Source organism: Rhinopithecus bieti, unplaced genomic scaffold, assembly GCF_001698545.2.
Source record: "Rhinopithecus bieti isolate Rb0 unplaced genomic scaffold, ASM169854v2 scaffold_70536, whole genome shotgun sequence".
Taxonomy (NCBI): domain Eukaryota; kingdom Metazoa; phylum Chordata; class Mammalia; order Primates; family Cercopithecidae; genus Rhinopithecus; species Rhinopithecus bieti.
In genome coordinates this window covers 149,510-165,586 of record NW_016826070.1, presented here as the reverse complement: position 1 = coordinate 165,586, position 16,077 = coordinate 149,510, and the positions used below count along the sequence as shown (strand labels likewise).

The 16,077-nt window shown below is 55.6% G+C and overlaps 1 protein-coding gene across 5 annotated transcripts; it reads left to right on the top strand.

Annotated features, from left to right (window-relative positions):
• Positions 1–558: 558 nt before the first annotated feature.
• On the top strand, positions 559–14,356 carry CCDC9B (coiled-coil domain containing 9B). 5 transcript variants are annotated; one of them, XM_017863271.1, is made up of 11 exons: positions 559–584; positions 5,777–5,855; positions 6,149–6,256; positions 6,881–7,036; positions 7,124–7,249; positions 7,883–8,052; positions 8,354–8,412; positions 8,994–9,047; positions 9,139–9,229; positions 9,980–10,022; positions 10,106–14,356. In XM_017863271.1, exons 1-11 carry the CDS (start codon positions 574–576, stop codon positions 10,646–10,648), a joined length of 1,440 nt encoding a protein of 479 aa, XP_017718760.1. In that variant the 5' UTR covers positions 559–573; the 3' UTR covers positions 10,649–14,356. The 5 variants fall into 5 exon arrangements, with proteins under 5 accessions (XP_017718760.1, XP_017718758.1, XP_017718762.1 ...); XM_017863269.1 differs by lacking the exon at positions 559–584 and adding an exon at positions 4,791–4,949 and having other exon boundaries at positions 5,745–5,855; XM_017863273.1 differs by lacking the exon at positions 559–584 and adding an exon at positions 4,837–4,949 and having other exon boundaries at positions 5,745–5,855; positions 6,079–6,256.
• Positions 14,357–16,077: the final 1,721 nt, after the last annotated feature.

The following is a 16,077-nucleotide window of genomic DNA, read 5'->3' as shown; positions in this document are numbered from 1 at the left end:
CACAAGCAGGCTAGTAGCAGGCAGCCTTTGGGCCCCTCAAAGGCTGCTGGAGAGGTAGCATCCAGAAGGTGGCCATCAAGAAGTTACCTGAGGCAAGAAAGCTGTTTTGAGCCTTACTCTGGGCACACTTTGTTCCAGATACGGATGTTTACCCATGTTATTTCATTTCCTCTCCAGATGATCCTGTGAAGCAGGTACACCTCATTTTATAGATGAGGGCCAGAGAGAGAAGGGACACAGCCAGTAAGGGGTGAAGTTCATTTGGAATCCACCCACTACTCATGCCATCTTCTGACAAAGCTGAGGGGAAGGGCAGGGGCCGGCTTGCTTATGTTTCATTGGTCCAGCTGCAGGGGCAGCATTCCGGAAACAGAATGAGGTCTGAGCAGTGCGGCTCTCGTGGGTGCAGCCTCTGCCAGGTCTGTGCTCCCAGGGGCGCAGTGTCTCCGTGTGTCGTTCGGAGGGTCTTGCCTCGCCTGCAGCCCCCTTCCCTCTTTCTCCTCAGTGAGAATCCCAGCTTGCAGCCATTTCGTCCTGAGGGCTGGCCCCAGGTCTGTGCTCTGAGGACCACGAATGGGGTCCAGGTACGTCGCTTCTGGACCTCAGGGGTATCCCCTGAGCCAGCAGGTGGCCTGGGAGGGTGGGGGACCACAGGGAAGAGCCTGTGCCCGAGGTGCTGGGACACCCAGCCCAACCCCAGGTGGAGAGAGGGAGGGCACAGAGGGAAGGATCAGCAGAATGGCGTTGGCGGGGCAGCTGGTGAAGGCGGCCTGGGCAGGAGGCAGTGCTCAGGTGTGTGGCCTCAGTGGCGTCAGAAAGGCTGTGCCACCTGGGCAGAGGGCAACACCTCTTTGGGCTTCAGCTTCCTCATCAATAAAATAAGTCTTCTACAACTGGATGGTTTCTCTAGTCTGATGGAGTTGGGAGGTGGAGGTTACAGGGACTTGGGGGAGGACCTGCCCAACAACAGAGGAAGGGAACTGCCTCCCGCACCCAGAAACAGGCTGTTGTCACTCTGCTGCCCCTTAGTGGCGACACAGAAAAACAGACACACAGTCTCATGGGGATGGCAAGCTGATCCTTCTCCATCTCTTCTGCTTCCTGTGGGCTTCTCCCCAGGACAGAGGGGGGCACTCTTAGGGCGTCTTTACCACCCACCGGCTCCCTGAGGGCTGCGTACGTTCTAGGTGGACAGAAAGGCAGTCACAGCCTATGCACAGGATACCCACAGCTATGCACAGGATGGCAAGCACAATTCACGCATGTCTTCATTCTGCAAGCCTGCAAGCGCTGATGGAGGTTCTCTAGTATGCAGGGGCACCGTGCCAGGGACTGGGGATCCAGAGGCACTTGGCATGTCATTGCTGCCCTCAGAGAGCCTCTGTGTAATGGAGAGCAGACAGGTCAACCGCAGACTCTGGGGAAAGTGGGAGACTGTGGGGGCTGCTCAGAGGTATGACGTCTTGTGTGAATAACACTGGGAAACACACAGCCAGCAGCTGCTGGTACCCCCCGTATGACTGTTGGTTTGTCTTGGGCACATACCCCTCCAGCCTGATGGACCAGAAGGCCTTTGCCCTGGGTGAGGGGAGTGTGTTCCTGCAGGCCCTTCCAGAAGAGCTGAGTGGCCATCCCATAGATGATGAGCCTGTGCCCATACCTTTACTCCCCTGCTGCTCTCTTGCCCCTGCTTTGTCTGGAAATGGGGGAGGTGGGTACACAGACCTTGCCTTATCCCTGTAGCTTCCTCCATCTACACATCTCCTCCCCAGACCTGGTCTGGGCCTGAGTTCTGAAGAGGCTGGAGAGCATTAGGTCTCCCTCCCCAGCAAGTGCTCCGCAGGCCTCCCACCTCCAACACAGTGCAGGGCACGTGAAGGGAAGTTTGAGGCCTCTGGAGGCTTCTGAAGCCTCCTGAGGCTGCCCTGGAACTCAGTCCATGTGTGGGGCAGGACGCAGAGCGGGTGGGAGAAGAAGAGAGAGAGTGTGTATATGTGTGTGAGAGAGGCACAGGGCACAGAGCCTGGGTGCGTCATGGTTGCTGGGAGAGGTTGACGAGTCTGACTCAGTGGGGACATCCGGCAGGAAAGGAAGGGAGAGCGCAGTGGCATTTGCAAGCAGGATGGGAACTCTGGGGTGGTGGAGATGGGGTGTGGGGCCGGGGTGCTGTGCGAAGGCCTGGACAGGAAGGGGGCTAAGCCTGGTGGAGCTGGGGGAGGGAGTGGGGAGGAAAGGGCAGTTCTGGAGGGGTGGAGGTTGGACCTCCGGCTGCCTGGGTGGGTCTGGGAAGAGAAAGAAGGCAGCAGGGTTTCTGCTCTGGAGACAGAGGGGACAAGTTGTGGCGTCTGGGAAACTGGCCTGGTCAATCAGGGATGTGGGGAATGCAGGGGCTTCTGATTCTCACCTGAGGGCCTGGAGGTCAGGGCCTTGTAGCTGAGGAAACAGACTCCACGAATTCCTAGTCCAGAAAGACCACCCTCCTCTCAGCACCCCCAAGCCTTGAGTCCCAGAGGCTCTAGGGTGGTACTGCCAGGCAGACCCTCCCCCTCATACCAGCCTCAGCTGTATGAGGAAGATATGGGGGAGGTGCTTTCCTGAGAAGGGCTGATTCCTTTGCTGGGTTCAGAGAGGCTGAAAAAGCCAGTCTTGGAGAGCAAGGCCAGGAAGGGCCCAGACATAGGGCCCGACGGAGGAAGGCTGTTGACCAGCTCTGAGCTGCCATAGCAAGGCCCCTGGAGGAAGGCCTGGCTTGCCATACCAAAGGGCTAGAGACCCAAACAACAGAGCCTCCTGGGAGTGGCTGTGCTTTAAAACATAGTCACGCGTCTCCTAATGACAGGGCTATGTTCTGAGAAATATGTTGTTAGGTGGTTTTGTCATTGTGTGAACACCACAGAGAGCACTTACACAAACCTAGATGGTACAGCCTACTACACACCCATGCTGCATGGTGTAGCTATTGCTCCTAGACTACAAATCTGTACAGCAGGTTACTGTACTGCATACTGTAGGCAGCTGTAACACAATGCTAAGTGTTTACATATCTAAACATAGAAAAGATATAGTAAAAATATGGTGTACAAGGTTTAAAATGGCACACCTGTATAAGGCACTTACCATGAGTGAAGCCTACAGGACTAGAAGTTGCTCTGATGAGTCACCGAGTGAGTGGTGAGTGAATCTGAAGGCCTAGGACATTACCATCTGCTATGATAGATTTTATAAACACTGTACACTTAGACTAAATTTATAAGAATGATTTTTTGGTCAGGCATGGTGGCTCACGCCTGTTATCCTAGTACTTTGGGAGGCCAAGACAGGAGGATCACTTGAGTCTAGATGTTCAAGACCAGCCTGTGCAACATAGCAAGACCCTCTCTCTACAAAAAATTTGAAAATTAGCTGGACATGGTGGCATGTGCCTGTTGTCCAAGCTACTCAGGAGGCTGAGGCAGGGGGATCCCTTGAGCCCAGGAGGTTGAGGCTGCAGTGAGCCATGATCATGTCACTGACCTCTGGCTTGGGTGACAGAGTGAGACCCTGTCTCAAAAAATGAAAAATTAAAAAAATATATTTTTCTTTCTTCAGTAATAAATTAACCTTAGCGTACTGTAACTTGTTTTACTTTATAAACTTTTAATTAAAACATTTTTTTGACTGTCTTGGTAATAACACATAGCTTAAAACACAAACACATTGTACAGCTATACAGAAATATTTTCTCTTTATATCCTTATTCTATAAGTTTTTTGGCTATTTTGAAACTTTTCTTTTTTTAACTTTTAAATTTTTTTCTTAAAACTAACACACACACATTAGCCTAGGCCTACACAGGGTCAAAATAATCAGCATCACTGTCTTCCACCCTACATCTTGTCCCACTGGAAGGTCTTCAGGGGCATTAACAGGCCTGCAGCTGTCATCTCCTATGATAACAATGCCTTCTGGAATTCCTCCTGAAGGACCTGCCTGAGGTGGTTTTACAGTACACTTTTTTTTTGTTGTTGTAAGTAGAAGAAATACACTCTAAAATAATGATAAAAACTGTAGTATAGTAAATACATAAGCCGGTAACATAATTGTTAATTATCATTATCGGGTATTCTGTACTGCGCATACTTGTATGTGCCATACTTTTGTATGACTGGCATGCCGTAGGTCTGTTTACACCAGCATCGCCATAAGCACATGAGTAGTGCCTTGTGCTATTATGGTATGATGGCTACAATGTCACTAAGCCATAAGAATTTTTCGCTCCATTATAATCTTATGGGACCACCATTATATATGTGATCCATTGTTGAGTGAAATGTCGCTATATGGTGCATGACTGCACAGAGAAGACAATGTCCAACCTAAAAGAATGAATGACTAGTGTTGTCATTTTAGGGATGTGGTAGTACTTGGTGGTCTAGGGGAGGTAAGCTTCTTGATCCCTTTGAATTACTTAAACCAAGGTTGATGAGGAGAAGGAGCAGGAGAGGGGAGCTGCGTTTGTGTGCTGTAGGCCTTTTCTACTCATGGGAGGCACAGAGGCCTACGCTGGCTGTCCATCTTGTCTGCAGGCAGGCCCAGGCTAGGGTCCTGCTGGGGCCCAGGCAGCCAGGCCTCCTGTGTGGGCTTGACCCACCAGGGAGAAGTCCTTACCAATCTGTCTGGGGACGCTGGGGTGGGGCAGGGAGAGGTGCTAGACAGGACCAGCCAGCTGCCAGTGCCCTGGTCCTCGCCCTCTGAGAGTGGAAGGGTGGGGGTGGCGGCCCGACGTTCCTGGCGGGGAGCCCAGAGGAGTCTTTTGTAATCACAACATGATCTCGTGTGCTGAGCAGCGAAGCCGGCAGGGAGAGGCCGGCAGAGGCCCGGCTCCGGTGGCTCCAGCTTTCTTCCCACTCTGGCTCCCCAGGGGCTGCTCTGGAATTCTGTCGGTGCCCGCTGTTGCCATGCACTCGGCTGTGAGTGGCAGTCTGCCTTTGGCAGGGGGCTTCTTGGGACTGGGAGGGGGCTGGGATACCAGGCAGCCACCCTTTGGGGGCAGCTGGGGACAGCTGGGGCTGGGAGAAAGAGGGCTGTGACTAGATGGGTCACAACAGAGACCCTGCATCCAGACAGGGAGGAACCTGGAATCTTGATGCAGAGACATGGCTTGCCCAGGGTGACTCCCGGGCTGGGGCCGCCAGGGGAGCTGGCTTTCTCCGCCCCGACTACCAGCAGCTTTCGGCCTGGAGAGGCTGGGCCTGTGGGAGCGGCTCTTTCCTCCAGGCTGGGCACAGGCCTGGGTGTGGGGTCCAGGGCCTGAGAGCCCAGGACGGAGCCAGGGCCTCTCCTTTTTCTCTGGTTGTGGATCTGGGAGTCAAAGAGCTCCCCCCTCGACCTCCCGAATCCCCTGGCAGCTTCCCAGTCACGGCAGGTTCCGCTGCCAGAGCCATTTATAACTCCCATTCCAGGCTCTGCTTAGCAGTGAAGCTCCCTGGAGAGCTGGGGGAGGGGCAGCCCAGTGCTGGGAGCTGTGGCTTGGGGTATGAGGCCCTGACCTGAGCCCCCTGAGGAGGCAGGGACAGGCAGACAGGCCTAGCTGGAATGGGGGCTTGGGGCCTTCTTTGGGCCATCTCCCCGAGCAATCCCCTTCCTTCCTGGGTGACCTTAGCTGTGGGTCTGGGATCTGTTCCTTGGGTGGTAAAAATGTGAAAGCTGGGGACTGGTGAGAGGGGGACCCGGAAGTCAGGGGCTTGGGTTCCCTGCCTCTGCAGGGGCCTGCCAGAGCTGAATCCCCCATGAGCAGGCAGGAGAAGGACGCAGAGCTGGATCGGAGGATAGTTGCCCTGCGCAAGAAGAACCAGGCCTTGCTCCGCAGGTACCAGGTGAGTGGGCTGCCACAGGGCCGGGAGGACCCGCTTGGCTGCCACTCCCTGGTTGCCGCACACACACATGATGGTCTCTCCCTGCAGGCTCAGGAATGCGCCTCTGGGGCTGGGGCCAGGGGTAGGGTGGGTATGGTCCCTCTTAGAGGCTTGGTCAGGGTCCTGGGGATGTGTGATGTGGCGCCTCTGCCCCCTGGTGTCCCACTGGTGTCTCTCCGTGTAGGCCTGTCAGCGTCTGTGTCTCTGTGCACCTGGGGGGCCATGGCGTGTGCTGACCCCGGGCCCTCCCACAGGAGATCCAGGAGGACCGTCGGCAGGCAGAGCAGGGGGGCATGGCTGTGACCACACCAGCACTCCTCCGGCCCGATGGCCTCACCGTTACCATCAGCCAAGTTCCTGGTGTAAGCCTCACCCTGGGAGACAGGGATCGTAGCAAGCAGGTGGAGGCCCAGACCACGTCAGGGGAAGACAGCTGCCTCTGTTCCCTTCTTCTACTAACTGTTCCGGGGTGCATCCGTCAGCTCCCAACCTCCTGCAGTAGAACCACTGCTGTCCCCACCAAAGGGCCACAGCTGAAAGCTCCCCTACCCCCAGTAGAAGCCTCCTTATACCCTTTTCCCGTCCACAGCCCTGCGCCTACGCCACAAAGCACAGGCCACTCAGCACACGTCACTCCTAAACCTCAAGCCCCAGGGGCTAAAACCCTGCAGGAAGTGGGGGACAGAGAAGTTGGGGCTGAATGCCAGGAGCAGTGTCTGAGGGACAGAGACCCATTGTCTGAGTGCTCTGGGTTTCCCAGCTCAGAGATGACGGGGGCCACTGTGGCATCTTGGGCCTCTGGGTGGCCCTGGGCCCTGGATAACCTCATGCCATTGGCATGTGAACAGCCTGTGGGAGTCAGCTCCTCTGTGGGGAATGCAGGGAGGGCTGGGGTTAGAACCCAGGCCTGGGGAACCACCGAGAGGACCCAGTACCCAGGTCCTGCCCAGCACTGCTCATGTGGCCTGAGGGTCTTCGTTCTGCAGGAAAAGCGGGTGGTTAGCAGGAACTGGGCAAGGGGCACCTGTGGACCCGGAGTGACCAACGAGATGCTTGAAGATGAGGATGCTGAGGACCACGGAGGTACTTTCTGCTTAGGGGAGCTGGTGGAGCTGGCTGTGACCATGGAGAACAAAGCAGAGGTGAGCAGGGTGGGTGGGGAGTGCAGGCATCGGCGGGCAGCCTCTTCTTCCCTGACTCTGCTGCACTGCCCATCTTCATCCTCCCAGGCCAAACGAATTGTAAGTGAAAAGCCCATCAGAGCAAGGAACCAAGGCACAGAGGGGTCACCTGGAGGGCGTGTGACCCGGAGCCCCCCCATGCAGGTGGCCATCAGCTTGGATTCTGCACGGAAGGTGCGTCTTCAAGAGGGGATGGGGACATGGATCTGAAGGTCCTCACTTAGGGGAGGCAGAGAAGCTGAGTCAGATATGTCCCTCATCTGCAGGGATGTGACTGAGGGAGCACCTGCAGGAGTTCCTGCTCCTCCTTCCTTTCTCCGGCCAGTCTCTACTTTGGGTGGGCCTTGAAGTGGGAGACAGTTTAAGCCAGAGATGTGATCCAGCCCCCTCCCCTATCTAGCCCTGCTGGTGGCACGGGAGTGGAGGAGGGGCCGGAGGGTGGAGTTGACTGGCCAAGTGCCAGGTGTGACCTCTAGGTGGCAGCAGCCCCTAGTCCTTGCCCTTGCTCACAGCCTCCAGGGCCCCTCCCACTCCGGCTCATCTACATATCCCTGCAACAACCCTGTGGGTTGGTGCTATGGAGATCCCCATTTTACAGATGAGGAAATGAGACACAGAGAGGTTAAATTACTTGCCTAAAACACACAACTAACAAGTGGATGGAAGCCATTTCCATGGGAGAGCTGGAACACATCTAATTTTTAGCTGGAGATGTGGAAACCTTGAGAGAGGAAGCACCTGAGTCTCCAGACCCCACCCCAAGCCTCTTCCTGCTTCTCCCTTTCGCTGAGTGTCTTCTCCCTGCAGGGTGCTTGGGAGCCCCGGAGCCGGCCGGTGGGGGAGCCCCCAGAGGCGGGCTGGGACTACGCCCAGTGGAAGCAGGAGCGGGAGCAGATCGACCTAGCCCGCCTCGCCCGGCACAGAGACGCACAGGGTGACTGGCGCCGCCCGTGGGACCTGGACAAGGCCAAGCCCACGTGGGTGGCTGGGTTGGGCAGCTTGCTGGGCTGGTGATCCTGTGGTGTGGGGTGGAGCTGGCTGCGGGCACTGCTGGGAGGGCTGCAGGGACTCTCCTCCGGGTGGAGAGGACCTTGCTGGGCTCTCTGGTCGGGCCCAGAGTTCAAGGCTCTGTGTGCACACTGGGTCTCCCATCTTTCTTGGGCCCACCATCTCCCTGCTGCCTTCAATTCTGGGCCTGGGCTTGGGGGAGAGGGGTGTCAGGGTGGGGCCCACAGCAGCTTCTGTGCACCAGCAACCTGACTCCATCTGTCTACACAGGCTACAGGACTGCAGCCAGCTGACCGGAGAAGGCCCAGCCAGGGCAGGCAGCAGAAGGGGTGAGCTCACACCTCCCTCATCCCTCCCTCCTTGGCTTTGTTTATCTGTCACCTCCTTGTCCTCTCTTTCCTCTGTCTCTCAGTTTCTTACTTATTTTCAGAGCTGAAAGGAAGCACTGGAGAACATCTTCCTTCCTCTCCCTCACTATCAGAGGAGGGCACCAAGATCTCCCATCCTCCCCTCTGAGCCCACAGCCCTTGTCCAGGTTCTGACCAGGAGGCCCCAGAAGGAGGCTCAGTGGAAGCCTGCCCAGGGGTCTCTTCGAGGCGCTGGTGCCTAATGGGTGAAAGTCCTGGTGGTCCTTCCCCAGACACACTGTAGAAACAACTGTGGATTTCTGGTCCCCTTGTTTTGTATATAAAGAAGCTGTGGCCTGAGAGTTGGGGCCAGACACCTAGCCACAGAGTGGCAAAGCTAGCACAGGACCCGACTCTCCTGACCCCCAGGCAAGGGCGCTTTTGGGGAGGCAAAACCCATGACTGGCCCTGAGGACTGACAGCTTCCTGAGGCTGGAAGGACCAGTGTTCCTGTTTTGGATCCTTTGTCACCCCACTTTTCCCCACTTTTTTGTCCCTGTCAGGTCCCAGGAGCCACCGGAAACTACAACCCCCACCATTGCTCCCTGATGGAAAAGGTGAGTTGGGGAGGAGGAGGGGCCGGGTCTCAAGATGGAGCTGGCTGCTATGGGCCTCTTCTCTCCTTGGCTTGTGAACCATCTCTTGCAGGTCGGGGCAGGCAAGCCAGCAGACCCTCTGTGGCACCAGCCACAGGCAGCAAAGCCCGGGGCAAGGAGAGGCTGACTGGCAGGGCCCGAAGGTAACAGGTGGCGGGGACAAAATCAAAACGGGCATCTGGGTGTCCCAATTTCCTGGACCAGTACAGGCCCAGGTGCCAGCTCCATCCCTGGGGCCCCTGCCTCCTGGCTGACTGCTGCCTGGCGAGAGGTTAATGAGATGCTGGGAGAGGCCATTAGCAGAGGCTGCAGCGAGAGCCTGGTGCCTGGGGAGGCTGGTGGTAATTACAGCAGCTCCCTTCCCCTGGGAAGTGAGGTATGCCTTTCCCAGGCATTGCAGGCAGGGACACGCCTGGAGTCCCCACAGAACTCAAGGTGCTGCAAGCTTGGCCATAAACAGCAGCTGGGGACCCAGGATAGGCCCAGAGTGCATGGCATTCAGAGGAAATAGTTGGATTTAGGGAACAAGGTCAGGCTTGGGAGGGAGAAGCATCCTGTAGCTACATTCTGGCTCTGATCCCAGTCTGAGACCCTTGGGCTTTGGCTTCTCCCAGGGATTTCTTTGGCAAGGAGATGGAGGCCCAGAGGAGGTGGAGGCCCCTCCTCTCTGGTCCTGCCATGGCTGCTCCTCTCTGCTGAGAGCTGTGGGGCTCTAGGGAGAGTCTGGATCACCCCTGGGATTTCTCCACTGCTCAATGTGAGGCCTAAACCGTGAGGTCCCAGCTCAGCCTTCCTCGCTGGCTCTCAACTCCACCCCACCCCTATATTCAGGCAGGGGGACATGGCTCTGGAGTGAAGTGGGGTGGGGTGTGCCATGAGCTGTGTTTCTACAGGTGGGATATGAAGGAAGACAAGGAGGAGCTGGAGAGTCAGGAGGTAGGTACTTGGGTATAGGATGGGGCAGGCTGGGGACGCGAGCTGTAGATTCATCAGCCACTGGGGCTGTTCTCTTGTTTCAGGGAAGCCAAAGCACCAGAGAGACTCCCAGTGAGGAGGAGCAGGAACAGAAGCAGAGCAGGATGGAGCAGGGCCGACTGGGGAGCGCCCCTGCAGCCAGCCCAGCCCTGGCATCCCCAGAGGGGCCAAAGCGGGAGTCAGTGGCTTCCACAGCCAGCTCAGTCCCCTGCTCTCCACAGGAGCCTGACTTGGCTCCTCTTGACCTCTCTGTAGGAGGGGCTGGCATCCCTGGGCCTAGGGAGAGCACGTGTGTGCTCAGTCTGAGGCCTGGGGCCCAGGAGAGCCCTGTGTCTTGGCCAGAGGGCTCTGAGCAGCAGCCCCTGGGGTGGAACGATCACCAGACTGAGCTGGAAGTCCAGACTTGCCCTGAGCCACAGAGAGGAGCAGGGCTCCCAGAGCCCAGAGAAGACAGGTCTGGCAAGGCTGGGGCCCAGCAAGGCCTGGCCCTGAGAAGCCGGCCCCCCAGAGGAGGCAGCCAAGGGCCGAGAGGCACAGCAGGTATGAGGCGCAGGACAGGGCGCCCTGGCCCTGCAGGAAGATGCTGAACACAGCTCCTGGGAGCTGCGGAGCCCCGGGGGAGAGGGAGAGGGAAGCACTCCGTTAAGAGCCCTCTGCATGACGGCCATGTGATTGCTGGTGGCTTGCGCCATTGTCACTGAGCAGTGTGGCAAAGTCTCCAGCACGGCGACCATGTGAGGGCAAGGAGTGGCCTCCCTGCACCTCACATGCTCATCCCCATGCACATGTGGGTTTTCACACACGGGCACAGCCCCTGGTGTATTCCCCTGGCATCTGAGGCTGGTGCACCCTGACCTGGGCCTACCGCTGCCCAGGCCACAAGCCCTCTCCACTATGACGAGAGAACAAGGCTTGGTGGCACCCAGCACCTGGCTCCCCTGGCTCCCTGTCGTCGCCCCAGGGCCTGGCCTCCCTCTCCAGCTGCAGGCTTTCACCTCTTGCCCGGGCTGGATTCCCCCAGTCCCAGATTCCCAGGATGCCCAACCAGGGGAATCCCAGTAGCCACGTGCTAGTCTCCTGCCTCTCCTGAGTGGTGGCTGAGGCCTGGAGGAGGGGAGGCCACACAGCTGGCAGGGTCTGGCCTGGGCAAAGAAGAGTAGAGCTCACGTCTTCTCAGTGAAAAGGAGGATCTCTGGAAAGTCCTCTCTGAAATGGGGTGGGATGGGGAGGGACAACCTCCTCTCCCACTGCAGGATGGGAGAAATTACTCCCAGGCCCCCACACCCAGGTCAGACGTCACGTGCACCCTGAATGGAGGCAAGGGCCTGGCCCTGCAGCTCAGGGTCATTTCCTGCCCTTTCCACTTCCTCTTTCCCCACCGCCCTGCACTAGCACCAGGGCCAGGCCAAGGCAAGAATCAGACAGGGACTCCACAGACAGAGAAACAACTTCCAGCTAAGTATGACATCAGGACGTGTCTTTCCTACAAAGCCTCCATCCCCACCCCTCCCCTGAGGCCCACGTCTGCTGAATTATCCGGACTCCGCACAAGCTGTGGCTTCCTCTCAGTTCAACAAACATTTCCTGAGCACCCACTACCAGTAATCCAGCCGGTAGGCGACGGAGACTGCCAGCAGGAGGGAGGGAAGAAAGCCAGTCATCCGGCAGATCTGGGCTGTTCTGGGCGGGAGCTGTTCTGGGCCATAGGTGCCCTACAGGGCTGGGGGCAGGATGGCAGTAGGAGCTCCAAGGGACCCTCCCACCTCTGCTTGGCACAAGCAGGTGCCCTTCTTTCTTGTTATGTGTGCCTTCTGCTCCTGAGCCCTGGTGTGGACCTCACCGCATGGTCCCCTTTGCCCCTCCTCTCTGGTCCTGCCATGACTGCTGTTCTCTGCTGAAGGCTGTGGGGCTCTAGGCAGAGTCTGGACCACCCTGGGATTTCTCCACTGCCCAATGTGAGGACTAAACTGTGGGGTCCCAGCTCAGCCTTCCTCACTAGCTCTCAACTCTACCTCACCCCTCTATTCAGGAAGGTGAGGGGTGTCTCTTTAGCAGACCAGACTGTTTTGAGACGTGTCTCTCATATTTTAACTGAAGAGTCATGCAGATTCTGATGGTCTGGGGAGGGTCTGAGAGTTTGTCTTTTTTTTTTTTTTTAAGTTAGGGTCTTGCTGTATCACCTAGGCCAGAGTGCAGTGGCGCAATCAGGGCTTACTGCAGCCTCGAACCCTGCAGGCTCAGGCGATCTTCTCACCTCAGCCTCCTGAGTAGCTGGGACTACAGGCGTGCCACAATGCCTGGCTAATTTTTGTATTTTTTGTAGAGGCAGGGTTTCACCATGTTGCCCAGGCTGGTCTCCAACTCCTCGGCTCAAGCGATCTGCTCACCTTGGCCTCCTAAACTGCTGGGATTACAGGTGTGAGCCAGCACCCCTGGCCAAGAATTCATATTTCTAAGAGGCTTCAGGTGAAGCCCATGTTGGTTCCTGGACCATGCTTTTGAGTAGAATATATGTGTAGAATATATGCTTTTGACTAGAATATATGAAGGGCTGAGAGTGAAGACAGACTCTAGACTCTAAAGGTTGGTGGCTGGCTATGTAGGGGATGGGAGAGTGCTACCCCTGTCAGGTGGTGGGGGCTTCCTGGCTTCAGAGTTGGGTGGGAGACTTGGGGAAGATGCTTTGGAAGGCAGTGAGTGGGTGGTGTCAACTTCTGGTAGTGCAGTGGGAGAGCTGGTCAGGGATGGGGTGGGATGGAGTGAAGGGGGCAGAGGCATTTGGTATGGGGTTACTCAGAGGAATTTTGGAAAGGCTTGGAAACATTCCTATATACGTGAGACACACCTATGCCAAGGCGAAGACTCCAAGCTCAAGTTTTTCTCTTGCCTTCTAGTCACAAGAACATGGCTTTGGAGTGTGACACTGACCTAGGAATCCATGACTCCCAAAGGATGGGGCCAGGGGTAGAGGAGGTTCAGACAAAGACCTTGGATTTTGGAGACATCAGGCAGATGTCTCCAAAAACGATTGTGATCAAAAATCTGAATTATAAGATTCACAATCTGCTCCCCAACCCAGTGCTGCCAAGTCTACAGCTGCACCTCCACGAAGGGGCATACGCCAGGCTTGTCTGACCCTGCGATGAGGATGTAGGAAGCAGGCAGAGCTCCGGTTCAGCCCTCACAATGGGACTGAAGCAGGAGAGAAGGCTGGGCAGAAGGGCTGTGGGGAAGTAGGGCTTGTCTCCGTGGAGTGACATCCAGAAGGATGTCAGGAGGAGGGATGTCACAGGAGTTATAGGCATTGGAGGGAGCAGAGACTGGCACAGGACCTCTTCATTGCAGGAAGATGGTAGTGCAGGCAGGTAACTTTGAGCTCTTCTCAAAAAAGGAGAGCTCTTCTTCAAGATAAGGGAAGTGGTAGTTATGGTGGTAACCCCCAGCTATCTGTCCAGATGGTTGCCACCCCTCCTGCTCTAGGATGGAAGCAGCCATGGAGTGGGAGGGAGGTGCAGCAAGACACCCCTCCACAGACCTTGTCATCATGGGAAGCTGGTTCTACCTCTTCCTGGCTCCTTTGTTTAAAGGCCTGGCTGGGAGCCTTCGTTTTGGGTGCTTTTCTCTTCTCCAATGAACAGACAAGACTACTCGTCCAAGGTGGCGGGTCTTCATGAAACACAGCTGCCAGGAACCCAGGCATAGGGCTGGGGGCCCAGAAAAAGGAGGGCACACAGGAGGAGGGGAGGAGCCAGTAGGGAGATGCTGGCTTCACCTAAGGTCTCGAAACAAGCAGGGCAGAACAGGCAGAGGCCTCTCCATCCCAGGCCCATTCTTGACAGATGGCGGGAGGGAAATGCAATAGACCAGCCTGCAAGAAAGACAGGTGTTTTGATGACAGGCAGCGTGGCCTGGTGGAACAAGCACAGGCCTTGGAATCCGATGGACTGAATCAGAACCCTAGGTCTGCCATCTGTCAGCCGGGTGACCTGGGTCAATTTTAGCCTCTAAAAGCCTCAGTCTCCTTATCTGCAAAATGAGGCTTGTGATACCTACATTGAAGGGTTGCTGAGAAAATTAAAGATAAGAGTATCCAAAATAGTCTACGGCCATACCACCCTGAATGCTCCCGATCTCGTAAGCTAAGCAGGGTCGGGCCTGGTTAGTACTTGGATGGGAAGAGTATGGAAAATATACCTGCCCGCAGTTGGAGTTGGATTCTCTCTTAACAGTAGCCTGGCACACAGAAGGCACTCAGTGAATATTTGTTGAATAAATGAAGTAGCGATTTGGTGTGATCTCTGTGTTCTTTGTTTTCTACCTTTTCTTTACGTTCTCTTCTAGCCTCATCTTTGCTGGGTATGGGGGTGGGGGGCGGTCAATGCACTTTCAGGGAAACAAGGAATGGTCTGTAAAGTTTATCTGGCCCACCAGGTGAGCTTCCTTCAGTCCCATGGGGGGGTCCAGTGGAGTCGCAGCCTCGAGCAGTGCCCCTGCTTTACCAATGAGTGTTCTTTGACCTTCCTCACTGGCTCCATCACACTTACCCCCCTTCACCCTGCACGCTGTGCTGCGCTGGAGGCTCACAGGGGTTCCTCCTCTCTTCTGTCTACCTCAGTAGCAACCTCACACACTCACGCCACCGTTTCTTGCTTATTTTCCCAGAAACAAACCCCCTTGAGGAGTTTGCTCTGTGTGTCCCAGAGTTGTTTTGTCACCCAAAGGAGTAGCATGACTAGAGTTTGCTATGGTCAAGGGACAGGAACTGGGGATCCTTGGAAGCAGGAGAGCCTAGCTATCCAACAAGGCACAAGTTCGGAATGTTGGACCACCAGTCAACTCCAGCCCCAACCCTGTCAGGGACAAGAACAGGAAAAGATTGCACAAACCCCCCAAAAGAACAAGGAACTGTCAAAAATCCTAATACAGCTGTATTTTCTTATTTTAGGGACTAAATCAAGGGGAGGGGCCAAGGGAATAGGAGAACTAAAGACACCACTTCACTTTTGTTGCAAGTCACTTATCCATGTCCACACACCCCACACACATCTCTTTCTGAGCAAGGGTTATCAGGGCTCATAAGGAAGGGCTGACAGCGGTTGACCACAACCCCACCAAAGGGGGAGAACTCAAGGCTGGGAGAGGGAATGAAAGCAGCCAGCAGAAAGCATGGACTGCAGCTGCTTTCTCTCAAGTCTGCTGGGCCTTACGTCACAGCTGCTCATTAAGCACCCACTTGACGCCGGGGAAGTGAAATAGCACAGACCTGGCACCAGAGAGAACAAATGTGGCACCCAGTGCTCCTTTTAAGGACTGGCTCAAGAAGCAGCAGGCCTCAGGGCAGGAGGTGAGGCAAACACAGCAGTACCTTCGCGGGAGAGGGACGGGACTCGCTCAGGGCTGCCTTTTTAACAAGCTCTCCAGGGCAAGTTCTGCGGCAACTGTCAAAAATAATGGACAATGCAGCCTTTTCCCTTTTCTTACAAGCACTAGGGACACTGTCTCCTCTTTCCCCAGCAGGGCAGCTGGCTTTAACCAAGAGAAAGGGTCAAAAGGCACCTCGATGACCATCTGTCAAAACAGAAATACCCTACCCCTAAGTTACAGCATCAGAGGAAAAGGCTGGGCCAGTGGTTCTGACTTCAGTGTGTACCAGCATCACCTGGAAGGCTGGTTAAAGCAGAATGCTGGGCTTCGCTTTCTGAATTTCTTCTTCAGTTGGTCTGGGATGTGGCCTAAGCTGTCATTATTCTAACACATTCCTGGGTGACGCTGATGCTGCTAGTCTGGGCACACTGGTGTAATGTTTACCACCTACCCCCTTCACATTTCTTTCTGTGCAGCATCATATTGCCCAAGGGACAGACATTCCCTTGAAAATATATTACTTCATGTGTACACATTGTACTTTTATTCCCAAGATCTCAAAGCCCTTTCAGATCTATAACCTCCATTTGCTCTCAGGAATTCCCATTTATTTAGCAGAAAAGAGAGAGGTCAAAGGCCTTAACCAACACCA

Bases quoted from the DNA above. Each gene is read 5' to 3' on its own strand.
- CCDC9B (XM_017863269.1), top strand. From the start codon at position 4,806: ATGATCTCGTGTGCTGAGCAGCGAAGCCGGCAGGGAGAGGCCGGCAGA. The intron at 6,257-6,880 runs GTAAGCCTCACC...TTCGTTCTGCAG, and splicing joins CCATCAGCCAAGTTCCTGGT to GAAAAGCGGGTGGTTAGCAG. The intron at 7,037-7,123 runs GTGAGCAGGGTG...TCATCCTCCCAG, and splicing joins CCATGGAGAACAAAGCAGAG to GCCAAACGAATTGTAAGTGA.